Here is a 27,485-nt window from a genome sequence, read left to right as displayed (position 1 = left end):
TGTGTGCAATAAGCTACGCAGTTGTTCTAAAGGCGACGCTGTGTGTTCGCTTCTGTTGCAATGGCGGAGGCTTCTTTCTGTCTGTTCTGTTTACCAGATGGCCTTTCCGATGGCCAGTGGTAAGTCACGTGACTATTCCCGCGGGATAAGAGGGCCTAGTTTATTAGCCCTTTATGACAATTATGCGGCCAGCTCAAGATTCCTATTCCTCCCAATAAATTTATTATACAAGCATAATAATATTTTATTGTTCAAAATAGCTCGGTTATGCCAGGATCAGTTTATGTTAACCGTTACTGAATTGGAAGATAGGAGTCGTGAGCTGACCATGCCTAAGCATTTGTTTTTTGGTTTTAACATATACATCTGAAGTAACTGAATAAACTGATAATTAGCATGGCATAAGGTGGGTTCTGCAAAAAATGCCATAACAGGTTTCCTGTTCCCCCACCCTATTTCGAGACTAATGACAAAGCTACAAGATTCTAGATTATAATCTCTTTTATTTACATGGCATGAATGACTAGGAAAGTGCTAATGGGGGTGGACGGTGGGCAGGCATGAGAACAAAAGAGAATAACTGTAGCTTTTGGGTATAGCACTAATCAAACAGATCGATTCTATGGAAGCCTTTAACTAACATCAGCCTTCTATATGACAGGTTTCATAGGCATTCATGTTGCAGTTCTATGGATTTGTCCTCAGTTCTATACATGGTCTGGAGCCCCAGCAGGTCAAATATGCCTGAGCTTTACACATCTAGCCATCATACATAGGTAACACAAAAATTAAACAATTGACTAATAGTAATACGCTCCAGTACATTTTTTATCAGACCCGCTTGGAATGAGGACAGATCAAGTAGAACATTACATCTAGATAAAACATCACAGTATGCTAATGGGCACCCAAGGATGAGACTGAGAGCAGTAATGTAAGCCAGATTAGGCTGCAGCGTAGTGGTATTATATTGTACAAGTGGGCCTATATACAGTTGTTCGGGTGCTACTCAGTTGTGGTCCCGTGGTGCCCTTTGGCTAATGACACTACATGGAGGCTACTGTACACCGCTAAATCAGCAGATAATATCAGCGCATACTTGTTAACATTATGTGCAGCATAATTTAAGGCTATCAATAGCACTTATTTGGCGTAGCGCAAAAACTATAAGTTTCTCAACCGTTATAGGGAAGGCTTTGATGTCTACCAAGTGTTTGGTCTTTTGCCTTGCGATACATTTTAATACCTAATATATTTGGTAAATGCTGAAGATTTCCAGCGGCCCAGCTGCCGAATGGCCTCACTAGACATACCTAGGGATGCCGCAAATGTTGCCCCCCCGATGCGAAAGGAATGGCTCTTGAATTGAGTACTGTTTAATTGCAGTGAGTGGAAAAGGTGAGAGAGAGCCCTCACAAATTGTGCTCTCGAGATGGGGTAGCCCAAGTGAGATACAAAAAGTTGAGATGAGACTGGGTATGGTCTTACTGCCAAATAGCGTTCTAGCTGTTGCACTGGACACAGCAGATATTGTTGTCTCCAGAGGGTAATTTTACTGGCTATGTGGGAGGAGCTGTGTTTATGAGACTGCAGTGTGATAATTGCTTTATCGCTGTGGATTTCCACATGTTCGGCTAATACAGCATGCCCAGCTGTTGTCTGAACAAGTTCACTAATTCGTAGCAAGCCGAAAAAGGCTAGTAACATCATTGTCTGGTAAAGGCAGACGTCATAGGGGCGTGGGAAAAGGTGGGCACATTGTTGGTGGAGTCTAGTGAGGATATCCAGCGTTATGGGGAGTCTCTTGTCTTTGGCATACGCATGTTTATAGTGACCCTTCCATGTTTCTACTACTAAAAAATGTTTAGTTGGGTCTGGCCAGCATGTGACTTTGTACTTGTATGATAGCGCTGACAGTAGCGTTCGTATTGTCCCAGGGGCTAGCCATTCACTGAGGAAAGTGACAAATAATGATGTTGTGATGGCATCGCCTGGGAATAATTTCAGTCCAGATTTTAACTCAAAGGCATCTATATATTTCTCCACCTGTCCATAAGTGGATGCTGTACTAGGTGCTTTTGCCTGTCTCAGGAGTGTGTTACGTTTTGCAGTAATCCGTTGGAGGAAATTAGTGGTGGTAGCTGGTCCTGTTGTGGCCTGGCCTCTGGGTGTAACTGAAAAAAGTTTTGCATACGGTTTCTTGAGAGTGCATCTGCGCCAGTGTTGTCAATGCCTGCTATATGCTCTGCTTTACATACAATGTTATGTGACATAATAAGTAATACTAGAGGTCTGACAATTTGCTTTAAGTTGCTATCTTTGGCAGAGGATTTGTTGAGGATGGCAACAGTGGCCTCGTTGTCTGTGTGTATAATAACTTTTTTGTCTTGCAGCTGTTTAGCCCAGGTTGTAAGAGCTGCAAAAACGGCATACAATTCAAGGATGGCGACATTGATGAGATTTTCCCCATTTTGCCATCGGCCTTGGATCCAGTGGTTGCCAAAAATTGCCCCATAGCCAAAAGATTGGGAGGCATCAGTAAAAATGTGCCATGCGTTTTGAGACCAATCGTTGTCATGTATGAAGGCCCGGCCATTGAACTGTGTTAGAAACGTTATCCAAATTTGTATGTCCCGGCGATTTTCTTTCGTTAGCCTAACTTTATGCCATTTTTTGTGGGCTTGGGACATGAGCGTGTATAGGCGGCGGGAAAAGGCTTTGCCACCTGGAATCACTGTACAGCAAAAAGCCAATGCTCCTGTCATTTGTTGCAGCGTTTCCAGTGTAATTTTTTGTTTTTTAGAATATGGCGTTAAGAGGCTAAGGTAGGCATCAATTTTGTCTTGGGGTAATCTGATTTCGCGTTTCCGAATGTCTAATTCCAAACCCAAGAAGGACATAACTTGACTTGGCCCAAAAGTTTTGTCAGGCGCCAAGGGAACGCCTAGTGACTCACACAAGGTGGTGAACTTGGACAATCGTTCCTGACACTGTTCTGCAGTACCACCAAGGATAAGGAAGTCGTCTAACATGTGGACAATATCGTGGATTTGGCAATTGTTTTTTGCTGCCCATGCAATGGCGTTACTAAAAATTTGAAAAAGTTGGCAAGCGTTTGAGATTCCCATGGGCAGAGTGGTATCATAGTAAAATAAACCATCAATGGTGAAACCAAGTAGAAAATAAAAATCCGAATGGATGGGGAGGTTCCGATAGGCATTTTCAATATCAATTTTTGCCATATGGGTGTCCGGTCCTAAGTGGAGAATAATATTAATAGCATCTTGTACTGTTTGATATTGCACAGCCGAGAAGGCCTGGGGTATACCATCATTAACTGAATGCCCTTCTGGGTGAGAGAGGTGATGGATTCGTCTGAATTTGCCCGGAACTTTTTTGGGGACCACACCCGTCGGAGAAATTATGAAATGTTTCGTCGGTTTTTTTGTAAAAGGTCCAGCAATTTTTCCTTGAGCGATTTCCGTGTTAACTTTTTCTAAGAGGATGGCCGTGTGTTCATTTGCAGATTTGAGATTGTTTTTGGATGAAATAGGTAATGGACCAAAATAAGGGATTTTGAATCCTTCCGTAAAGCCTTTGACAAGAAAGTTTCTCTTGGTTTCATCGTAGTTGTGTAGGGCATTGTTCAGAGCTAATGGTCGAATAGGTGTGGGCATTTTGGAAGGCCAAACGAGGTGTTCACGGTTGTCCAATATAAAGGGGATGATGGGGTTATCGGGGTCTTGCATCGGGTCTTGAGGAATGTGCAGGTCCAAGGTGGGAATTTCCTGTTGGCTAGAGAGGTGTGACATATTAATAGGGCCGGGTAGAAGGCCCGTTGTCGTTGCCACCCCTATTTCCAAATGAGCGGATCCTTTTCTGTGTGCGTTGGTGACGGCCACAGTTGACTTGGCGGTGGGTGGGGTGAAAGCATTTACTGCACACGTGTTGGTAGCGACATTGAAATTTGTTGCAGAAATCGCCCCTGTTCCACCTTCGGCATATTGGGGGGTTGGAGGTAGCATGGGCCAAAGAAGAGCTGGTTGAACGAAAGGGCGGCCGCGGAATTGTGGGGTAGGAGCTAGTGGTATTTGAAGGGGTGGCACATCGCAACATCAGTTCTTGGTTGGGGATTTCCCATGGCAACCCATAAAGCCTATTCTGGCGAAATTCCCTATCATATTTCTGCCAGTCCATCCCTGGGATTTTGCTCAGGTGTAGAATATAGTCCCCATACTTGAGAAGGTTGAGGGCTTGATGGGGGAAAAGCCTGATATAGATAGTTTGGAAAACGTAAAAAGCTGCTTGCCAATCTGTTAGCGTCATTGGGGATTTAGAGGCTGGGGTAGCAATCACAAATTGGAGATTTCCATTTTCGTCCACCTCACCATTGTACGATATTTTTTGTTTTTGGTCTTTGTTTAGGAGTTGCCGAAAATCCACATACTCTTCCCTGGCAATTTTGTCCCGGATAGGTTGGGGGATGTGCGAGTCCAGAGGGGTGGAAAGTAGAGTAAGTTGATTACCTGTTAATCCGGCTTGTGTCATCCCGGGTCCGAAGCCGGTGACTGTGGTGGGTTGCTGGCCTACACCAGCTATAGGAGGCTGCCCCCCTATCCCACCAAGTCCTGCTGCATGAATGGGCTGCTGGGCTACCCCAGCGTGAGGGAGCTGCATCCCTATCACGCCCATTCCTGTGCCGTTTAGCCTATTGGCAGTGGCCCCGCCCACCACATGGGATGAGTTTTGATCTTTTTCTTTTTTTTTTTTTGTGTGTGGAATAGTATCATGCGGTTATGTATGAGCCTATAGAACCATGCAGTTAGGATGGGAGCAAAATACTAGGCAACTTACTATTAGCCATATTGCTAGCAGCAGACTTGAGGTTTTTCCAAAACCTGGCATGGCCATAAGCGTTGAAATGTGTGCCATCCATGCACACCATGGCAGATGCGGCGTCATAGGTACCTTTCATTTTCCAAAATTTGACATTGGTAGTTTGCAAAGCCCGTTGTAAGAATGTGTTGGCGAACCTGATTTTCAATCTGTACTGGACTTCTTGCGCGGGGGTCTTGATCCTGCTGCTGGGTGTGGGGGAGTGACGTCTGGGTATCAACTGGCCCACAAAAACCACTCGCAGTTGGGCAGCCCAGGTTTCCAGCAATGTCACATATTCGGACACTATCTGTTTAACTTGTGCCTTGGGAGTATTCCAAGCGATATCATTGCCTAGCATTTGGCAGAAGAGGCCATCAAAATTCTCAAGTCTACGCAGCACTGGCAGTTCCTTTATTGTCCGTAGCGTTCCACCACTAAGTCCAATCATTGTAATTTTACATTTGTCCCGGAGGTCCAGGTCTGGAGGGCATCTATCTATAGTGTCTTGGTCAATGTTTACAGGTTGGCCATACGTTTAATGAGGCTGCTGCCTAACAGCAGGAAATGAGGGCGCGACATGTCCTGAAAAATGGAGTGTGTTAGAGTGACAGTTAAGCAAAACATGCAGGATAGGAAAGGGTATATACTTTACAATAAGGCAGCATTAACGTCTTAGTGTCCAAGTACTAGGTATGCCTGAAATGCGCACATCGGAAATATGTAGGGCACAAATAAGCAAGACGATAACATAGTGTCAGCCCAGCGTGGGTAAAATGGAACACGGCGTAAGCCAGTGTGGGTGCCTATCAGCGGGGATGCACCTAAGGCTACATGTGTAGGTGCAGAATTGCAAAAAATGTTGCCCAGAGTGTGCAAAAATAAATATATATATATATATATGTTAAACCAGGGTGAATCAGCGTGCGAATAGGGCAAGCCCGAAATTGAGCAGCCAGCGATAGGAAGTAATAGGCCAATTGCGTGCGAAGCGGTCATTCATGAGTGTAGCAAGTATCGTATATGTGGGCTGAATTGAAATATTTATAGGAGGGATGGCTGCCCTCACGTAGCGTGCAAAATATGGACCCAAATCAATTTTTTTTTTTTTTTTTTTTTTTTGCGTGCGAATACAACATGCAGAGGTCCATGTACAAAATGACAAATGTGTATCAGAATTCGCATATGGATGTAAGCTATAGAAATACTGTGCGTGCAAAGATAAAGCAATTATTCAAACCTGGATCTGCCCAGCAAGCAGGTCCAAGTAGCGTGCGGATGCTGCGTGCGAATATATTGCCAGCCCTTATTGTGCAAGACAGTCATGCAGAATATGGAGCTTATGAAACAAGAACATGGCTTAGGGGCCGGTGGTAGGCTGCTTAGATAAGCAACAAAGTGCTGGGGAGAACAGCCAGCATATGGCCATAAGGGTATACTGTTAGCTCTCCTTAATATAACTTAAGCAGATCGTCAATTATATATGGAAGCTAGTTAACATTAATAAAGGAGTTAGCGTTGGTCCTGGAGTGGCATTCATTTCCCATGCTGCAGTCACTATAAGCAGTGAAAGAGAGATGGTGAAGTTAATGACAACAAGGCGTACAACCATAGAATGGGCACGCGATTTATCACGGAGCTGCAGTGAAAAAATGGTGGCAGCTACAAGTTTTAAGCGAGGGGTTCGGTATGCCGAGTTTACTGCATCTGTGAATGCAGCATGGGTGCGTGAAGGCTCAAAGCACAGAATAATTACCTTAAGCTAGTCATGCATGGGCCAGTGCAAGCACCTCGCTTGCTGCGATAGGCGAAAAAAAAAAAACCATCGTATGGACGGCAATCTCATTGCATGGAAGGTACGAAAGCAGCGTGGTATAGCAATGATTATTAGGTATCGCCCCTAGAGGGGTATGGGCAATTGCTTAAAATATAACGGGTATTGAGGTAAATGGGCACAACCCCTCCGTGCATTAAAGAGAGCACTACATCCGGGAACTGAGCCATCGTCTTGGAATGGGAGAGTGTAGGCTGTTCCAATTAGCGGGCATAATTTTTTTTTTTTTTTGTTGTGGTTGTTTTGCACGTGAGCTAAGGAGCACAGCGTAAGCAGTATATTCGGTTGTAGGTCTCGTATGAAAGGTGAAGGAAAATTTTGGGGGAGGAGATTAGACGGAGGAGGTATGAGGGTCACGAAGAGAGCAAATTTTGGCGTAGTGGGTTTTTGTTACCCTTTGTTCCGTGACAGTAATCTGAGCTACGATCGTAATTTCGCTCATATCGTAGCGGATCTAGTGCTGCTTTCGTACCTTACAGCGCTGGCAAGAGCTTTAGAATTGTAAATTGTACTTACCAGTTCTGTTTGTGTGCAATAAGCTACGCAGTTGTTCTAAAGGCGACGCTGTGTGTTCGCTTCTGTTGCAATGGCGGAGGCTTCTTTCTGTCTGTTCTGTTTACCAGATGGCCTTTCCGATGGCCAGTGGTAAGTCACGTGACTATTCCCGCGGGATAAGAGGGCCTAGTTTATTAGCCCTTTATGACAATTATGCGGCCAGCTCAAGATTCCTATTCCTCCCAATAAATTTATTATACAAGCATAATAATATTTTAATTTTCAATCCCATCACACCTACTGGCTGCCAAACAAAGGCTGAGGTTGAAAAAAAGCCAGCATGTTGGGAATTGAGTCCTTCACTGCAGTTGGTAGTGGTGGAGTATGGAAATCCATCTTGGGCTTAAAAGTTTTTCTAATAACCGTTATACCTTTGGCAGTACTGTGCTCCTTTCCCATGTAAAAAAGTCCGCACTCATCACTGTCTCTCAACCACTTGATGTTGGCTGCCATGATGCTCTCCACCTGATCACTCCAAGACTTCTGCCAGCCCTCTAAAACAACAGAACCTGATGCTTCATCAGAAGGGACTACTGAAGGTGAAGTGATGTCCTGAGATGTATCAGATTATGTGATATTTCCCCAGGTAGTCAACTGAGAGGAGACAGCCACCTCTGACTTAACTAACACATCCTCTGAAAAGTAAAAACATTATCTTAGCTTAAACAGTGACAACACAAAGCCTATGTGATAATGTGGTTAATTTGGTTTTAAAAAATGTAAAAAGAAAAATTGCATTTTAACAATACATAATTCTTTGTGTGCGGCAATGGTCTACTATATCTGCAACAGTATATTATTTTACCTGCTTGTGTCAACAGCATGGAATCTTCAACATATTTAGGGTCTTGTTCCATCTTTCTCTACCATCTCTCTCTCTCTACCCTCTTAATTGACATGAACGTCACATTGTGATCTTACCAGCCAGTTCTAACAACTTGGTGTCGGTAACAAAATTGGGGTTATTGGTCTCGCATTGTCTTTCTGCCAAGGACTCCTCTTTCTGAGCTGAGCCCTTGACTGAAGTCCGTAGTGGTGGAGAATGGAAACCCATCTTTGGTTTGAAAGTTTTTTCTTATTACTGTATTACTTTGGGTATTAATGTGCTCTTTTCCAGGGTTATAAATCTACACTCATTGCCTCTAAGCTACTTGATGTTGGTTGCCATTATGCCTTCTGACTGGTCACTCTATGGCTTCTGCCAGGTTTCCAAAACAACAGAACCAGATACTACGCTGGAAGGACTGTAGTAGGTGAGGTGGTGCACTGGCAGTTTCAGGGTGACTGCTGGATGTATGGACCTTATACAGTGCAGCCTGGCACAAGCCCCTTCTCTCAGTGTACCACTGATCATGTCCTTGCTGTATCAGGCAATGCACCTTGTTCATGGAGATTGAATTCACTCTGTCATTCAGCAGTGTCACAATCCTTCCTTCCTACTGCTCTTTTTCCAAACAAGGTGGCTTGAAAAATGCTTCTGACAACTGGTGGCAGATTCATCAAAATCTGTGGGCTGCTGGAATACCATAAATAATGCCTTCACCCAACCTCTTCATTCTCTTGATCATCTTGTTGGCTGGCAGTGGAATATACTTTCAGGCAAATGAGACATCTCTCTCTGCATTTGCATTTGAAGTTAAAATTGAATGATTCTGACATACTAATTCTCCAGTAGCATCCAGATCACTTCTCACTACCAAATATTCTTTCATGTGTTTCATTCATCATAATCATAATTTTTTTAAAGCCACTTGATGTCGGCTGTCACTATGCCCTATGGATCGTAACTCCAAAACTATGGCTAACCATCCAAAACATAGGAACAGGGCATGGTTGACGAGGCTTTGCCAAATAATATAATGTCTTGGTACGTGTCATCGGATTTCTCCCCATGTAGTCATCTGTGAGGAAATGCCCACTTATGAAGTATCTAGTACATCCTATGAAAGGGAAAAACAAATGTGATAAAATGTGATAATACTAACACAATTAGTTACTGAAACTAAGTATAAACTAATGGGGGATTCATTTTAGTTTTACTTTAAAATTTGATAAGTGGCTTTGTTTGATTAAAAGGCAGGGAATTGCATGGGAGTAGCAAAAGAGCTCGAGTATGTGATCCTTAACAAAGAGAACCTCTGCACAAAGATCATGCGCTGGGTTTGTGTCACGTCAGTGCATGAAATCATTCATACATTCATCCTTTACCTCAAGCTACTTCGAGAGCATCTAATCTTGCATTCTACTGCACTGCACTGCAAAGCATATTATATATACCTAAAAAATATAGACTTGGTGCACACCTTTGGTATGAGAGAAAAATAAAGCAAAATTTTCCTGGGAAAAAGCAAAATGTTCCTGGGAATAAATGATCAACTGGTCTTCCAAATATGAGAACTAAATTTGAGCTGATTGTTTTAAGTAATCGCAGTTAAAACCAGTAGAAAAAGAGTAACCCGTTAAAAAGAAAACTTGATATTAATCAATAAGTTAAAACAAACAAAGATGATCTTGTTTCAGCCCTATCAGTTTTAAGTGTACTATGGTGGAATTCCATTCCTTGTTGCTTTCCTAGCATACAGATTATAGCTTTTCATTGAAGAATGGTTTGCAGTGCACAAGTGATGACAACTTTTATGTGGCTGTATAAGTATTGAAACTTTCAAGATAAACCCTGATTGACAAGCATAATATCATATGTCATTATTGAACTGCCAGTTCCAGTATACAATCTGGCCCAATGTTGTAGCTAAATGATTACTGCTATTTAAATTTGAATTGAAACCACTACTGTTTCTCTTCGACTGGGTTCCTTTACCTAGATCGATGTTACAGGATTGATCCATCTCCAAGGGGTTTCTTGCTTAGTTGCTTTCAGCTTAAGTGGCTTAGATGTCTGGCATGCCTACTGAAGCTGCCAAATGATATTTAATTAGCCTCCTAACAGCTTCAGTAGGTATGCCAGACATCTAAGCTGCTTAAGTTGATTGCAATTTGGCAAGAATCCCCTTGGAGATAGATCGATCCACAGTTAGTATGATAAGGTCTGAGAATGGTCTCTAATATGATAATGAGAAAAACAAAAGTGGTTTTTGATGTGCCAAATTTACTATTGCAATAGGCAGAGAGCAACTATTGAAGTTATGCCAAACGTATTGATACCAGAAATTGTATTTTTTTGCTATAGATGACTAGATTTATATTGAGATTCTAATTTTTTTTCTATAGATCAGTAAATTTAGTAGCTGTGCCAAACATATCAGTGAATTTCTGCAATAGAAAATACATATACATATTTTTTCTTTGCCTGTTTGGAATTTTAAAAAATATTATTGCTTTGTCTGTAATTCAGACCAGGTCCAATACTCTTATATATTATATCCATAATTGTTTTCAACAAGCTCACTTTTGTACACTTTTGTATAATGCTGTTTTAAAAGATGGTGCTTTTTTTTTATATAACATGAATAGCAGTAATCCAGAGTATTTTATTTAGTGAAGTATTTTTTTTTTTTTTTTACAAAATATTGTTTCAGTAAAGCAGTCTTCATAAATTTTTCATTGCCAACCATGACTGTTACCATGGGATATCTCTAGTTGTAAGTCCACACAGGAAACATGAAATTGAAATAAATAATATAGTTAAATGGATTTAAAATACTGCTTTAATTTTTGTTTATAGATAAATGGCGTGGATGATATTTACCTCCAATTCTGTATTTCAAAATTGAAATTTCAGGTTGTCTTCAGAAAAAGCAATAATTGCTCAATGTTAAGTAAAAGCTGGAAAAACGTTCATTGTAGTCCCTAACATAACAAACATACAGCATATTAAGAATATATTGGGGGAAAGCGAATAGATGAGTTACTTGACAAGTATAATAGATTGAGAACAATTTCAAGATCTTCAATACACTTCAAAATTTCTCTCAGACATTCCTACAAGGTGGTTACCTATCCAAGTACTAACCTGGCCCGACTTTGCTTGACTTTGGTGATCGGACGAGAACCAGTGCTTTCAATGTGGTGTGGTCTTTGACGATGAATGCTGGTGCGCCAGCACTGTTTTCTTCAAACTGAAAAGAAACGAAACAGAATCGACACATCTGTATTTGATGCGATGCTAAAGAGGAAAAGGTGGCCAAGCAGTCTTCTATCCTAGTCCTGACCTAGTCCGATGCACTGGTAGACGAAGACAAACGGCGCAAGTGCTATTTTCAGAAAATTGAAATCTTAAAGAAAAAAAGTAGTAAGTGAATGAAACTGAAATCGGCTATGAATAAAATGTCAAAAACATGTCTACGGTGCCAGGTATTGCCAGGCAGTCACGCAGGAAAGTACTTATTGAAGCCCTCAACCAGCCAATCATTGAGCCCTGTTGAGGAAACCTTCTGCTCAAAAGTCCAATCGCAGTGCTCTGTTGAGGAGAGGTTTCCTCAACAGCACTCAATGATTGGCTCCACTAAAACAGTCTCTAATTGTTTAAGAGTGTGAAGAAGCAATTGCCGCTTCAAAATTTCTTTCTGCATCCACTTAGCACAGGCTTCATCCATCTGCCCGCTTTTTGGTCTGTTGGAAAGGAATTTTTGTAAAGAGATCACAGAGGTAAGCTTTGCCTTGCTTGTGATGAAAATAGTGTTAATTTTAGCAAGGAGTTACTCCTTGAATTTAGCTAATGTGTACCATGGCCAAATAACAAAGGAAATTTAGGTCAAGAAAATAGCAGAGTCTGTTGAATCTTTACTCTTAAGTGTAGATTTGCCGTGCTTAACATATTCTTGAGTAGTTCTGAAATTATTGAACTAAATATACACGTATATATAAACAGTAAATAAGGAAGTTACTCCTCCACTAATTATTATGTTACCTCATTTCACGCACATATTTTGACTTGGTGGGGGGGGGGGGGGTGCAGATTATATTAGCTGAATTTAATATATCATACTCATTATTGCTTAGATGTACAAAATGTATAAAATTTGGGTATACCTACTATTTGTTAATAGTGCTGTTTGTGTTATCGTATATTTATTGCTATTTGTTGCCTTTTTCTCTAGTAAATAAGCATGGATGACACAAAAGTGTTCCAGTGTGACGTGTGCCAGAAATCTTTCGCGTTTAAGGCTAACTTGACCAGGCACATGCTGACCCATGATGAGGCCAGGGTGAAGCCACATAGATGCCTGCATTGTCCGAAAACATTTTCACAGAAAGGGCATTTGGAAAGACACACTAGGCAGCACCTCTACCCAGTCATCCCCATGTACAAGCCAGGATTTGAGAGGCAATACTGCAGTGCAGTAAACCAATGGATCCTATGTGGTCTGAGCCTGAAACTGCAGAGGCTGCAGCAAGATTGGCTGGTGACCAGTGGTGGTTGATGTTGTTCATCACCTAAAGGAAATCCAGGTGATATTTCTATGTATTTATTGTGCTTAAAGTCATAATAACTCTTTGTTTTGGTCAAAAATTGGATTTTCCTGAAGTAAACGGCAATTTTCCCTTACTTACCAATGGTCAACGACCCCATTCCTGCATTCAAAGTTAGTCTAGGGTTTTTTCCCTAAAAGTTTGGTTTTTTGTTAAAATCTCTTAAGAGATTTTAACTGACGGAACCCTCTCTGACAATGCATAATCACGAGATATCGAGCGATATTTTCTGGTGACCTACTTAAAACAGCGGGAAAAGCAGACAACAACAACACTATATAACAATAATATAAGATTCATAAGATACATTTGTCTTATTGCTCAAAATGCATTTATATCTACGATGTGTGCAATTCTGGGCTTTTCATTATCCGACGTACTGTACAAAAACTCACAACTTACGTCTGCAGATTGCATCAGTAGTTTGGCGCCATGTTATTTTGGTCTCGAATGAACGCGAGAATCCGGATGCCTTGACAACCGGGAAGAAAGGCATCGAAAGCCCTATTGACAAGCACAGATTTTAGTTTTACTACAATTACGACCATTTTAGTGGTAAAATGCAATAAAATATATTTCCATGTGTTGTTTACAATGTATTTCTTGCGGAATTTTGAATCTCAAGGGAAGAGTTATTATTGCTTTAACTAAAACATGATCTTTTAAATATTATAAATTCTGTGTTATGTATGTTAAGTAATGATTATTATTAAATGTTTGTTTCTTTTTATGTAAAGTCTTCTGAACATTTTTAACTCTATTTTTCATCTTATTTTGTATAGTGGTCAAAACTACAAGTGGCTTTGGAGAACGATGTTGGCTGGTATGTGTGTGTGGATGATGTCAGAGTTCTATCTGAAAGGAGAAAACAACGAAAAAATAAAGCGGCAAAAACAGGAACTGGTAAAGCTATTCCCAGCAGTCTATGTGCATTTAGAGAGATAGTTGCAGGTAAGACTTCTCTTTTTTTATAAGTGAATTCAATTTGAATATGCCCACTCATAATCTTAACAATAAATGACATGCCATGTGATATGTATATTTCAGGTTGTTTTATTTTAGATTGTTCATATACAAATAATTACAGGTTATAGTTATCACACTTTTAAACCTATAATTGCAGAAATCAAGAGAGAAAAAAAGGAAGCTGACAAAGAGCTAAGGTTGAAGAGAGAGATGGAACAAGACCCTGGATATGTCGAGGATTCCATACTGTTGACACAAGTAGGTAAAATAATGTACTGTTGCAGATATAGTAGACCACTGCTGCACACAAAGAATTGTGTATTGTTAAAATGCAATTTTTCTTTTAACATTTTTTAAAACCAAATTAACCACATTATCACATAGGCTTTGTGTTGTCACTGATTAAGCTAAGATAATGTTTTTACTTTTCAGAGGATGTGTTAGTTAAGTTGGAGGTGGCTGTCTCCTCTCAGTTGACTACCTGGGGAAATATCACATAATCTGATGCATCTCAGGACATCACTTCACCTTCAATAGTCCCTTCTGATGAAGCATCAGGTTCTGTTGTTTTAGAAGGCTGGCAGAAGTCTTGGAGTGATCAGGCGGAGGGCATCATGGCAGCCAACATCAAGTGGTTGAGAGACAGTGATGAGTGCGGACTTTTTTACATGGGAAAGGAGCACAGTACTGCCAAAGGTATAATGGTTATTAGAAAAACTTTTAAGCCCAAGATGGATTTCCATCCTCCACCACTACCAACTGCAGTAAAGGACTCGATTCCCAACAAGCTAGCTTTTTTTCAACCCCAGCCTTTGTTTGGCGGCCAGTAGGTGTGATGGGATTGAAAATTAAATGTCCAAATTTGAAGTGTTCTGCTCCTCCTGGGCATTATTTAATCAAACATGGCTACAGCAGCACCGCACGTCTTGTCTGTGGAATGAGGTACCATTACACTATGTTGACAGAACGCCTTGTTTGCCCTCATTGCCTCAAATCTCGTCCAACTGTCAGCCAGGGACAAGATGGTGTCAGTTGTGAAGGAAGAAACATACAGTATTCGTGGAATGCCAGCAGTCCACAGATCTTAATGAATCTGCCAACAGCTGTCCGAAGCATTTTCACTGCCATTTTGTGTGGCAAAAGAGCAGTAGACAGGAGCATCGTGACACTGCTGAATGACAGAATAAATTCCATTTCCATGAGTAAAGTGCAACGTCTCATTCAGCAGGGACATGCTGAGTGGTATACTGAAAGAAGGGGTTTGTACCAGGCTGTGTTGTATGATGTCCATATGTCCATACCTCGAGCAGTCCCCCTGACAGTGCCAGTGCATCATCCCAGCCTAGCATAGTTTCATTCTTAAAAACTCCAGGTAGCTACACTCCACCACTCCCCCCTACTCCAGTGCCATCTGCTCGGGTGTTACGACGTGCACACATGCTGAGTGAAATGGAGAAGATGCCAGTCTACAGGGAATCCATCCTCAGTGTAACTGGAGAAATCCTTTGTATAGATGGCACAAGACAGGTATGGACACCATTAGGCTATAAACATTGTATGTTTTTTTATTACCCCCTGTATTATTTTAGTTACTTTGAATTTGTGAGCATTAAATAAAAAACATGTCTCAAATAGCATTCCATGTTTAAATGTTTTAGTGTATTAAGGTAGCAGTTATGTTATTTTGGAAAATGAATTTCAGTGCATTTAAGAAATTATGATGGACAAGGTACCATGCAGTATGTTACCAGTGTGCTTAATGAATGGGGTCAATTTCTCACTACTGTGGCTAGTTCAAGTCAACACATAAACTGCATGCAGGTATATGTTGTTTGTTTTCTTTGTCTAGATACATATTGCTTTCATTTGGATTTTTCCAGGTAGTCCTCTCAACAAAAAAAAAAAAAAAAAAAAAAAAAAAAAAAAAAAAAAAAAAAAAAAAAAAACCACTCAAACTAACAAGTCACCATATTGGATTCATCAGATTCAGTAATCTTTGCACTTAATTATTAAAATTTATATATTTCAGGACCCACCTGGTATAGCATTATACGTAGCCACTAAGACGGTCACCATCAATGGTGTAGCCCTGCAAAAGTACAGGTGTCATAGGGGAAGCAACTCTCTGGAAGGTCTGCATGCCCACCTATTTAGAGCTGTTCCTTCTCAAAAATGTGGTATCATGCCATTCCAGGTAAGCACTGTGTATGCATCAATCATTCCTGTACACTGCAATTTACTTTTTAACAACCAACAAACATTTTGATTTAATTTTTATTTATTGAGGAGTGGATGTGAACTCAAACATGGTAGAATTTTTTAAGAAATTTGATACAAAAGGGTTGCCTAATTTATTACATGAAATAGTGAATAATTTAAAGATATCTCTGCAGGTGTACCTCATCTCCTTTGCTGTCCAATGGAACAACAGAATGGAGTCTCTGCGTGTTGCTGGAGGTCGGGGACGTTTGTCATCCTGCTCAGATCCAAGACAGATTCAGCTTCTGAATCAGCAGTCTGAGGTTTTGTTTGGCAGGCGTCACCTATTTGAGCCTAATTTTACTGCTCCACTGCCATGTCCAGTAGAGTATCAGGATCCTGAAGAAAGAGAACTCTTAGGAGTAGAGTATGCTTTTTGCCAGTCTACTGATTTTACATCCAGAGAATATTATATTCAAAAGGGTAAGATGTGTATTCAGATTTCAAATATAACTTTTATTATTTGATAGAGAAAAGAAAATCAAAATAAATGCATAATTTTATGAGGAACAAAGTAATTTTGATGATTTCTGAATATCTTAACAGGTTTAGAACGCAAAATATTGCACTTGTTTTCCCTTTCAATTTAATGATTCATGGTCATTGTATTTCGTGTTTTACAGTGGATGAAGAGCAGTCAAAGGAGGATGGTGAAGAGGAGGAGGAGCAGGAGACTCAATCTGACCAAGAAGATGGGGGATTGAAGAAGACTCCATGGAGGATCCAGTGGATGAAGCCAATACCAAGTACTCTGTTTTCACAACATCTGAACAAGTAGGAGAAATCTCCAGTCCTGCACTAGAGGATGTGCTGATGGGTCCTAGGCACCTACACCTGCCAGGCTATGAGGAAGTGGAGAATTTGGCCAATCTACTGACAAAGTTGACCACTGATGACAGGCATTTAGTGCCCGTGCCTCTCAGAGAACAGATACGCATGGCTGCTTCCAAACTTCATGACCATGACAAGACCTCCAAGAACTTTGTGAAGATGTACGAGTCCAAGTGGGGTTACACCTTGTTTGGCCGTTGCCTTAGTCCAGACTCTCCTGAAAACAGTGCTGCACAAAAAACCAAATTTGGATGGATGCGCTACGCACAGGCTGCTGCCATCACTGAGGAGTCAAGATTGTTATATCTACTTATTAAGCTTCTAAAGAACAGACCACCAACCTGTTATGTCACTTCTCCATCCAAACTAGTCACCCGTGTGAAGGCAGACTATAAACGCCTTGTGGACAGAGTAAGAGACGATCCTGTACTGTGTACCTTGAACTTGCCTTTGCCAAATATCAATGCAAAATCAATATCATCATTTCTTGTTAAAGAAGAGAAAAGGGCAAATTTAGTGGCAACTGCTATACCAAAGGTTAAGCCTCATCAGAGAGTCCTTGAAGAAAGCAAAATGCCCAAGGCAGCTGAACTTCCAACATCCCTCTCACCACCCAACCGTCCAGAGGTGCAGTATCCTGTGATACCACTCACAAAGGGAATAAGATTAGGTCAAAAGAGGAAGCTACAATTTGATGAAAGTCAGCCAGCTACAACCTGCTCCAAGTCAACCAGCTCCTTGACCGGCAAGACAAAACCAGTTCTTATTAAATCGCAAGAATCTGCACATGTTCCAGTTCTCCTAGTTGTCCCCTCTCAGCCACAGGGTCCTGCAGCTCTTCTCCAGCCTGCGACTTCCTCAGGTGGTTTGGTCTTCCAGCCCCCACCTCTACCAATTCCCTCAAGACCCATTCTTCCAAAGAAGTCATCAAAGCCATGTGGCTTGTGCCAAATTCCAAACTGTGGTGGAATGAAGAAAAGGTACATGCCTTCAAAGGAGAAAGCAGAAGATCTTTACATATTGTCCCACCACAAGAAAATCAATGACAGAAGGCTTTGAAGGTGTTGTGTATAATGATTATGATCATTTTAAAACTGTTGTTGACACATTCCTTATTAATCTTTCAAATGAGGAGGGTATTAATTAAAAGAATTCCCACGTTCATTGCTCAGTTTCATTAACATAGTGTTTTCATTGAATAAAAGTTGCAAGCGCATGTTTATCTGTTTTGCATTTTCTACGAGCAGATTTTTTGTGTAAGATGTAGTTTTTTAGTCAGTAGATTTTACTTTCTTGGTAAAATGTAGAAATACAACAATTGCTCAATTTCATGCTGATATGAGTGCCAAAGTTTTCATATGAAGTAATGTTACATGTTCGTTGATCAATTTTATTAGACTAGCGTTTTAATAGAGAAATAGAGTAGTAAGTGCATGTTTTACAGGTGCTTTCTACAGACAGTGTTTTTGTGTAAGATGTACACTGTTCTAACTCACAGATGTTTGTTTTGATTGTAGAATGTAGAAATGCAACAATGGCTCAATTTCATGCTGCTGATTGGCAAAGTTTTCATACAAAGTTACATGTTCATTGCTCAATTTCTTAGAAAAAGTTGTGGTAAATGAAAATTATTAACTATAATTTTCTACAAGTAGTATTTTTGTATTAAATGTAAACTGTTTTTAAGTTTAAAATGGGTATTTTGATGATATGTGAGAATTCAGCAACTGCAAAATCATGCGGTTAAACTGACTTACAAATATATTTTTAATAAAGTTTGAAATGGAATACTTTTTTTTTCTAATAAACTTTCTCAATATTACATGTGTTTCTTATGTTGTTGGTGAGAATTCTTTAAATATATTATTATACATCATTCAGTACTTAGAATATTAGTAAAAATCAAGCCTTTCATTTACAAAATGAAACGGAAAGTGATTACATGACAGTTCTTAAATACTTGTCTCGTCTTGGGGTGTAATTACGTTCAGCAGCGCCCCAAGGGGGGTGATCAGAAACCAGGATAAGTACTTGGAGGGGTCATTGCCCATTCCCAGGCGGTCACCCATCCAAGTACTAACCTGGCCCGACGTTGCTTAACTTCGGTGATCGGACGAGAACCGGTGCTTTCAACGTGGTATGGTCGTAGACGATGACTGTCCGCGCTAGCACTGTTTTTGATCGACGGAAAGGAAATGAAACGGAATCGACACATCTGTTTGATGCCACGCTAAAAAGGACAAGTAAAGGTGGCCAGGCGGTCTTCCATCCTAGTCCAGACGTGGCCCGACGCACTGATAGACGAAGACAACGGCGCAACTGTGATTTGGAAAAAAATTGAAAACTTAAAGAAAAAAAAGTGGTAAGTGAAAGAAACTGAAATCGGCTACGAATAAAATGTCAAAAACGTGTCTACGGCACCAGGTATTCCCAGGCGGTCACCCATCCAAGTACTAAACTGGCCCGACGTTGCTTAACTTCGGTGATCGGACGAGAACCGGTGCTTTCAACGTGGTATGGTCGTAGACGATGACTGTCCGCGCTAGCACTGTTTTTGATCGACGGAAAGGAAATGAAACGGAATCGACACATCTGTTTGATGCCACGCTAAAAAGGACAAGTAAAGGTGGCCAGGCGGTCTTCCATCCTAGTCCAGACGTGGCCCGACGCACTGATAGACGAAGACAACGGCGCAACTGTGATTTGGAAAAAACTGAAAACTTAAAGAAAAAAAAGTGGTAAGTGAAAGAAACTGAAATCGGCTACGAATAAAATGTCAAAAACGTGTCTACGGCACCAGGTATTCCCAGGCGGTCACCCATCCAAGTACTAACCTGGCCCGACGTTGCTTAACTTCGGTGATCGGACGAGAACCGGTGCTTTCAACGTGGTATGGTCGTAGACGATGACTGTCCGCGCTAGCACTGTTTTTGATCGACGGAAAGGAAATGAAACGGAATCGACACATCTGTTTGATGCCACGCTAAAAAGGACAAGTAAAGGTGGCCAGGCGGTCTTCCATCCTAGTCCAGACGTGGCCCGACGCACTGATAGACGAAGACAACGGCGCAACTGTGATTTGGAAAAAATTGAAAACTTAAAGAAAAAAAAGTGGTAAGTGAAAGAAACTGAAATCGGCTACGAATAAAATGTCAAAAACGTGTCTACGGCACCAGGTATTCCCAGGCGCTCACCCAGCCAAGTAGTAACACTTAGGCTCGACCAACCAATCATTGAGCTTTGTTGAGCAGCCTGCCCCTCGTCTGATTGGTCTGTTGAGCAGTCCTCGTCCTCAACAGGGCTCAACGATTGGCTTAGAGTAAAACAATCTCTAATTAACAAAGATCGTGAAGAAGAAGGCAAGATGGCGGTGCCTCATGTTTCTCCGCTTCGAAATCTCTGTCGAATCTCTCTCATTCGATGCTGATGCCATTTAGGCCATAGTGCATATTTTCAATTCCGGGTGCAGTAAGGATTTATTCAAGGTAAGATATGACCACATATTTGTTGCCGTTTTGAAAATACCGGCAGCTGTACTTTTTGTGTTTACTTAGTATTGATCCGCAAAACTGAATTAGTATGGCGTTTTGCATGTACCGGCACTTGGCCAGTGTATACATTTCGCAACATGTACTGTTTGGTATTTAAACTTTAATTCATTCAAATAAAGCTCATAGTGACCTGTTAATACCTTTATCTTTAATCGCCGGGGTGGGGGGGGGGGGGGGGTAGTATGCCACAGTGTTCTGTTTAAAAACTTTATTAAAATATTTTCCCGATGACTTGTGCTTATATATGTGTATATATACATATATATGCAACTAATTAACATTACAGCAGTATTTTGGGTATTTAGTAGACTTTTTTTTATGTTTTCAGTAAATATGGAACCTAGCAGTAAAACACAGTTCCAGTGCGGTGTATGCCTTAAGTATTTTAGATTCAAAGCTAATCTAAATAGACACATGCAGCTAATACACAATGAGGAGAGGGCTAAAGCTTACAGTTGTCCACACTGTTCCAAGACATTTAATCAGAAGGGGCACCTCGAGAGCCACGCACGGCAGCACCTCTACCCCTCCATTCGTATGTACAAGCCAGGAGAAGCTATGCTACAATCCACCCCAGAAGCTAAAGCATTCCGCCCAGAGTCTGCTTTAGACCAGTTGTGGTTAGACCCAGCCAGTGCAGAAGCAAAAGCCCGCCAGCTAGGCAATGACCAGTGGCGGCTTATGCTAGTCATGACATTTGGGAAATTCCAGGGCAAGTCTTACAAGTGGCTCCTTGAAAATGATGTTGGATGGGTGGTCTGGCTGTTGGCTGAATACTGTCTGAAGGGAGAGTCCAATATGCAGATCAAATGGCAGAAGCAGCAGCTGCTGGACTTGGTGAAAGAATTTCCTGCTGTGAACATTCACCTGGAGAGAAAGTTACAGGTATCATATGTTTTTTATGCTTTTTTCCACTTATTTCAATGTAAATATACCCCTGTTCCCATTTATGACTAATGCTGCTATAAAAGTCTTTTCCTTACAAATGATGTCTTTATTTATTGTTTTAATCTCAGATTATTCATGTTGTTAGTGCCTATACTTAGCACACAGTAAATTTAATTACAGAAAGCTAAAGATATTGAGGGAGCAGAAAGATCACTGATGTTGGCAAAAGAGATGGAGGAAGATCCTGGATATGTTGAGGATTCCATTCTGTTGACACAAGCAGGTAAAATGATTAACCTTTGCAGATGTATAAGGCTGTCTTCACATAACACACAGAGTTAAATAATGTAAGAATGCAACTTGAAATTGTAACATTATCTTTACAGTTTGACTTTATTATACCCTGACTGTAATGCATAATACACCAGGTATCCCATATCCAGCACATATCCCATTAGACAGGGACTCGATGTTATATATTTGTTACTTTTAGAGGAAGCATTACAGCAGAGCCAGGTATCTACCCACCTGACCTCTGTAAAGGAGCTGGAGATCACTGCGGAGTTCACCCCTGATCCAGAGGCCCCTGCATTGGAAGGGTGGCAGAGGTCGTGGGAGGGAAGCCCAGACCCTAACATCAAGTGGCTCAAGGAAAATGATGAGTATGGACTTTTTACTGCACCAATACCATACAGAAGTGCCAGTGGGGAAGTTGTGTATAAGAGGGTTCTTAAGAAAAAGATCAACTTTTACCCACCACCAATGCCAATTTCTATTAAGGCATCACTGCCCTCAATGTATGCCTTCTTCACATCGCCTGTGATATTCTGGAGACCAGTAGGGGTCATGGAGGCCAAGATACCATGCCCAAATAAGGACTGTCCTGCTCCACCTGGAAGTTTCTTGTCCAAGCATGGCTTTGGGTCAACTGCCAGGCAGGTGTGTGGAATGCGGAGTTTTTATACCCTTTTGACGGAAAGGCTGGTTTGCTACCCATGCAAAAATGCACGTCAGCAGAGGGGAGAAAATGAGGAAACCCAGTATTCTTTTCACAGTTACAGCCCTCGGATTATGATGAAATTGTCACCGGCAGTCCGCAGTCTCTTTCCAGCTGTCATCTGTGGAAAAAGGGCTATAGATAAGGACATAGCTGTGATTTTGTCTGACAGGCTGAATGCTGTGTCAATGACCAAGGTGCACAGACTGGTACAGCGCCAACATGACCAGTGGTACATGGAGAGAAGAGGGATGTACCAGACTCTGCTGTATCAAGGTCATATGGACAGAAGCAGCATCCTGTCGTACACTAAGAAAGCCGGGAGCTACATACCACCAATGGCTCAGACTCCACTTCCTTCATCTCGTGTCCTGCGACGTGCCCACTTGGTGATGGAAATGGAAAAAATTCCAGAATACAGGGCCTCCATACTCAGCACCACAGGAGAAATCCTTTGTATTGATGGCACTAAACAGGTTAGTGTGGTTTTAAGAGAAAAAGTTTCCTTTTTTTTATTCCAGAAAATTTATTTCAGTGAAATTTATACTCATTTACTTAACATGTCTCTTGTTTTTAACCTCCTAGATACTCAAGAAAGTGTATGGTGATGGACGTGGATCACTGCAGTATGTGACCAGCATATTAAATGAATGGGGCCAGTTCCTCACCACAGTTGTTGTAGCCTCCGAGTCCGAGGAGTGTTACAGGAGGATGGCTCGAGGACTAATTGAGCGTTTTAAGCGTGCTGATGCTCCAGCCCCACGAGTTCTGTACACAGACAATAATTGTTGCAGGTATGTTACTAGTTAAGCATCATTGTTCGTGTTTATTTCAATGCAAATATCATTAATATGATAGGAATGGAAGACCATTTATTTAGAAAAAATGTCCTTTATCCCATTAATTTTTAAGTGGTTTTAATCCATTTAGAAAAATTATTCTATGGTAAGTTTTTTTTAATGAGAATGATTTGTTTTATTTATTTATATATTTTGTCTTATTTGAATATTAGGGATGGTGGAGAATCCTTTTATGAGACATTGTTCTCAGACTGGGTTGAGGAGGGCATGGTTGTCAGACTGGATATCCGACACTGGCTCCACAGATGGGACAGTGTCGTGATAAAGCAGAGTCATGCGAAGTATGGTGTGTTCATGAGCGCCCTTGCAGGAGCAGTATTGGCATTCAACAAGGCTGACCTGCTACATTTGGTCAAGGCAGTGCGGGCAGGCAATGAGCAGATGTACTCAAAATACTCTGACACTGAGATGATTGCCTTTGTCAAGCCTCACCAGTTCAAGTCTTATGTACGGCGAGTGACACGTGGTGTAGAGGTATGTTTCACTTCAGCCTTTTTCATGACATACAAACCAATAATTTACATAACATTTTTCTTCAAAATAAGCATACCTTTCATGAAAATTAAAACTTATTTGCTGAACAAAAAAATTATATAAAAATGTTATTCCACTTGCAGGCAACAGTGTGTGCAGTAGAAGCCATCATAGACGAGTTTAAAGGACCAGCTGGACTCGACGTAGATGGCATACCCCTTTTCAAGTCTCATGAAGCCGTGGATATCCACTGGGCAAGATCTAGTCAGCACATTAACTGTTTGCAGGTACGTCTTACTTTATCTAGTCTTTTTACAACTTTATAGTTTCCTTTTGCAGAATGCGTTCATTACCCAATAGAAGGGGAAAACAAATTCCATTTAACTTATTCTTTATTATCACAATTTGTATATTCTAGGATCCTCCTGGCATACCGCTGTATGTAACCACTAAGACGGTGTCAATCAATGGTGTAGATGTGCAGAAGTACCGTTGTCGTAGAGGAAGTAATGCCCTTGAAGGTCTACATTCCCACCTTGTGAATGCTATCCCCTCCAAAAGGTGTGGCATCATGCCATTTCAGGTAAAAAATATATTTATTTTTTAAATTATTGATTGATTGATTGATTTTTTTGTAATTGTCAGTGAATACTTACCTGTATTTTAAAGGTTTTTTTTTCTGATAAATATTAAGAATCCATAATTATAAAATCAAGTTCACCGAATATCACGAAATTGTTGATCCTTGAATCAATTTTTAAAAATTTTTTTCACCAGGTGTACCTGATCAGTTTTGCTGCCCAGTGGAACCACAGGATGGAGTCCTTGCGTGTCGCAGGTGGTCAGGGGCGGAAGTCATCGTGCACTGATCCCAGGCAAGTGCAGCTCTTAAACCAACAGTCAGAGGTTTTGTTTGGCAGGGAACACCTCTTTGAACCTAACTTCACTGCACCAATGCCATTCCCAGAGGTCTACAATAATGAGGAAGAAGAAGAGTTGCTTGGTATCGAGTATGCGTATGCTCAGTCCACTGACTTCAAGTCTGCATCATACTATGTGGAGAAGGGTAAGATTTTCACATGAATTGTAATGATTTAATTAGTCTATAGAATGAATTGTTAATGGTTGCAGCAAATTAATTTTCATTGTTCAATGTAAATCATAATAAGCAATGAACTTTAAAAAAGAAAATCTTTGTACTGTAATATTCTTTTTTTTTTTTTTCACTTTTTTACAGAACAAATTTCTTGTCTTTAGTTTGTAATTTATTGTCTTAATCTGTCTTAGTATATCTTGTATTTTTTCTTTACAGTTGAGGAAGAGCAGTCAAGGGAGGATGGTGATGAGGAAGGAGCTCAGACAGATGATGAGGAAGATGAGGGCATCGTAGAAGATGAGGAGGAGCAATCCAATGATCCTTTGGATGAAGTAAACGTCAAATACTCTATTTTCACCACCTCAGAGCAAGTCACAGAGCTGTCAAACCCAGTGCTGGAAGATGTGCTCATGGGTCCCAGCCATTTACACCTGCCTGGTTATGAAGAGGTGGAACACCTGGCCTTGCAGCTAGTGGAATTGGCTGCTGAAGATGGGAAGCACCTTGTGCCACCGACACTTAGAAACAAGATCATAACCGCTGCTTCAAACCTACAGGATCATGATAAGTCGACAACCAATTTTGTCAAGAAATACGAATCTAAGTGGGGTTACACCCTCTTTGGTCGATGCCTTGGTCCAGATTCTCCACAGTCCAGTGCAGCTCAAAAAACAAAATTTGGCTGGATGAGATACGCACAAGCGGCACAAATCACAGAGGAGTCCAGGCTTTTGTACTTGCTCATAAAAATCCTGAAAAACAAGCCACCAACGTGTTACACCAGTTCTCCGTCCAGATTGTCTTCACTCATCAAGGCACACTACAAACGCATAGTAGATCGAGTGAGGGACGACCCCATGCTGTGCAGTCTGAACTTGCCTCTACCGAATATAAATGCTAAATCCATCAGTGCATTTCTGACCAAAGAGGAGAAGAAAGCAAACTATGTCGCCACTTCCTTGCCGAAGGTCAAGACCCATCAGCGAGTGTTATCTGAAGCAGCAATTCCAGAGGCTGACACCTTGCCATCGGTGCTCTTACCACCTAGACGGCCACAGGTGCAGTACCCTGTAGTACCATTCATCAAAGGCATCAGGCCTGGGCAAAAGAGGAAGTTAGATTTTAATGACATTTCTCCGCAGACTGAGGGTGATGTTGCTTCTGCATCAAGCAAAGTTAAGAAGGAAGACATTAAGCCAAAACCTGTAAATGCCCCTGTTCTTATAGTGCTCCCCTCTCAGCCAAAGGGCCCGTCTGTGATTTGTCAGCCTGGAGGTCCTCCCGTAATCAAGGCACCACTACCACCACTGCCAGCAAAAATTACCATGCCAAACAAATCATCGAAACCATGTGCACTGTGTAAAGTACCCAAATGTGGTGGAAAAAGGAGGAGATACACACCATCAAAGGAAAAAACAAGCAAAAGCAAACAAAAAATTTTTACTTTTTGTCCGACAACAAAAATGTCAACGACAGCAGGATTTGAAAAGGAAGTTTTTAAAGATTATGAGGATTTTAAGTCTTTTGTAGACCAAAGATTGGCACAGCTCTAGTGCCCAAATTATAATGTTACATGAAGATAGAACTAAGACTTTTTTGTGCCCAATGCATGCCATGAGTCTGTGAAATCTCCAAATACTGCTAATGACTTTTCTTTTTTTTTTTTAACTGGACTTCACTCGCAGTGATTTGTATTTTTGTATGCAAGGTGCCAAAGAAACTGTTAATATGTATTATTTTTTATATTTCAGTCAGTAGAGTGCTCAAACCATGTATGTAAGGAAAATGAATTTCTTTACATTGAAATCAGTATTTTGTATGACTAGTTGCATTCAAGAGATTGTGTGAAAAGCATTTTGTATGCAGCAGTTTGTATTTAATTCCATGCATCAGAGGCCAAAGAAACTGTATATATGTATTATTTTTTATATTTCTGTAGGTAGATTTTCCTCAAACCATGTATTTTATGAAACATGAACCTCTTTACATTGTCAGTATTTTGTATTACAAGTTGTATTACAAGCAATCAATTCCCACAAGATTTTTTTCTTTGTTTTACCAAAGGTGAAATGATTGTGTGAAAAACATTTTGTATGCAGTGGTTTGTACTGTTTTCTATGCAACAGAGGCCAAAGAAACTGTGTATTATTCTTATATTCCAGTCAGCAGACTTGGATCAAACATATATTTTTGTAAAATGTGATTTTCTTTGCATTATCATTGAGAAAATCACAGTCGGTCAGTTTTTTTGACTGTTTTTATTTTCTATTTCCATGTAGAATGTTGAGCAGATTGTGGGAAATGCATATTACATACTGTCATTTAAATATTTTCAGTTGTATTAGTTGTGCAAAATGTATATTCAGTGATTTTTCTATGCAACTGGTACCAAAGAAACCAAATATGTTCTGTCCAATGCAGTAATGTTGCACATGCTTGTTGTTCATATTTGTGCATTTTCAATACTCATGTTGTTTCAGTAACTTTTTGTTCATTTTTTCCATAATAAAGATGTGTTGAAGAAGACATTTCAGTTGTCATACTTGAGTCATTTAATTAAACAGGAAATAAATGAAATTACCGCAGTAAGAAACAAAGAAGTACAATTTAATTTTACTCTCTTTTTAAAATTTTCATTTCAAATTAAAATCGAAGAAGAGTGTGTTATATAAAATACCTAAAGAGGAAACTCTAAAAACTGTCGAAAAAGAAAGAAAAATAATTTTATATAATCATGAAAAATGCCTTTTATTGTTACAATGAGTAAACATCAAAAAGAAGGATATTATGATATTCTGCTTATAAATTTTGACAAAACCAGCATGGCTCGTCTTGTACGATCAAAGGGTTTATCCCTTCAGCGCCACCA

The 27,485-nt window shown here is 40.6% G+C and overlaps 3 protein-coding genes, 2 non-coding genes and 1 pseudogene across 7 annotated transcripts; 2 read left to right on the top strand and 4 right to left on the bottom strand.

The window, feature by feature from the left end:
* Nucleotides 1-826: 826 nt before the first annotated feature.
* LOC106160802 (uncharacterized) lies at nt 827-4,693 on the bottom strand. The gene is made up of 2 exons (XM_087003121.1): nt 4,527-4,693; nt 827-2,174 (listed from the first exon to the last, which is right to left on the bottom strand). Exons 1-2 carry the CDS (start codon nt 4,690-4,692, stop codon nt 1,240-1,242), a joined length of 1,101 nt encoding a protein of 366 aa, XP_086859247.1. The 5' UTR covers nt 4,693; the 3' UTR covers nt 827-1,239.
* Nucleotides 4,694-12,215: 7,522 nt separating this feature from the next.
* Nucleotides 12,216-18,572, top strand: LOC106160746 (uncharacterized). 3 transcript variants are annotated; one of them, XM_087001809.1, is made up of 7 exons: nt 12,216-12,673; nt 13,477-13,645; nt 13,818-13,918; nt 14,093-15,187; nt 15,690-15,854; nt 16,054-16,342; nt 16,543-16,865. In XM_087001809.1, the coding sequence occupies exons 4-7, from the start codon at nt 15,098-15,100 to the stop codon at nt 16,695-16,697; spliced, it is 699 nt and encodes a 232-aa protein (XP_086857935.1). In that variant the 5' UTR covers nt 12,216-12,673; nt 13,477-13,645; nt 13,818-13,918; nt 14,093-15,097; the 3' UTR covers nt 16,698-16,865. The 3 variants fall into 3 exon arrangements, with proteins under 3 accessions (XP_086857935.1, XP_086857937.1, XP_086857934.1); XM_087001811.1 differs by lacking the exons at nt 12,216-12,673; nt 13,477-13,645; nt 13,818-13,918; nt 14,093-15,187 and adding an exon at nt 15,230-15,481; XM_087001808.1 differs by lacking the exons at nt 12,216-12,673; nt 13,477-13,645; nt 13,818-13,918; nt 14,093-15,187; nt 15,690-15,854 and having other exon boundaries at nt 16,171-16,342; nt 16,543-18,572.
* Nucleotides 18,573-18,788: 216 nt separating this feature from the next.
* On the bottom strand, nt 18,789-18,901 carry LOC112041924 (5S ribosomal RNA; annotated as a pseudogene).
* Nucleotides 18,902-19,159: 258 nt separating this feature from the next.
* LOC147764779 (5S ribosomal RNA) lies at nt 19,160-19,278 on the bottom strand. Its single transcript, XR_015332552.1, has one exon. It is a non-coding gene; the product is annotated as a 5S ribosomal RNA (ribosomal RNA).
* Nucleotides 19,279-19,535: 257 nt separating this feature from the next.
* On the bottom strand, nt 19,536-19,654 carry LOC147764778 (5S ribosomal RNA). The gene has a single exon (XR_015332540.1). It is a non-coding gene; the product is annotated as a 5S ribosomal RNA (ribosomal RNA).
* Nucleotides 19,655-19,981: 327 nt separating this feature from the next.
* On the top strand, nt 19,982-27,144 carry LOC147764777 (uncharacterized). The gene is made up of 10 exons (XM_087001329.1): nt 19,982-20,235; nt 20,630-21,186; nt 21,370-21,472; nt 21,683-22,662; nt 22,772-22,980; nt 23,199-23,520; nt 23,664-23,807; nt 23,939-24,103; nt 24,298-24,586; nt 24,833-27,144. The coding sequence occupies exons 2-10, from the start codon at nt 20,635-20,637 to the stop codon at nt 26,167-26,169; spliced, it is 4,101 nt and encodes a 1,366-aa protein (XP_086857455.1). The 5' UTR covers nt 19,982-20,235; nt 20,630-20,634; the 3' UTR covers nt 26,170-27,144.
* Nucleotides 27,145-27,485: the final 341 nt, after the last annotated feature.

This window comes from Lingula anatina, chromosome 1 (assembly GCF_051362555.1).
Source record: "Lingula anatina isolate TDL-2025a chromosome 1, LinAna3.0, whole genome shotgun sequence".
NCBI classification, from domain to species: domain Eukaryota; kingdom Metazoa; phylum Brachiopoda; class Lingulata; order Lingulida; family Lingulidae; genus Lingula; species Lingula anatina.
The sequence above is the reverse complement of the archived record's forward strand: the minus strand, read 5'-3'. Positions and strand labels throughout refer to the sequence as shown.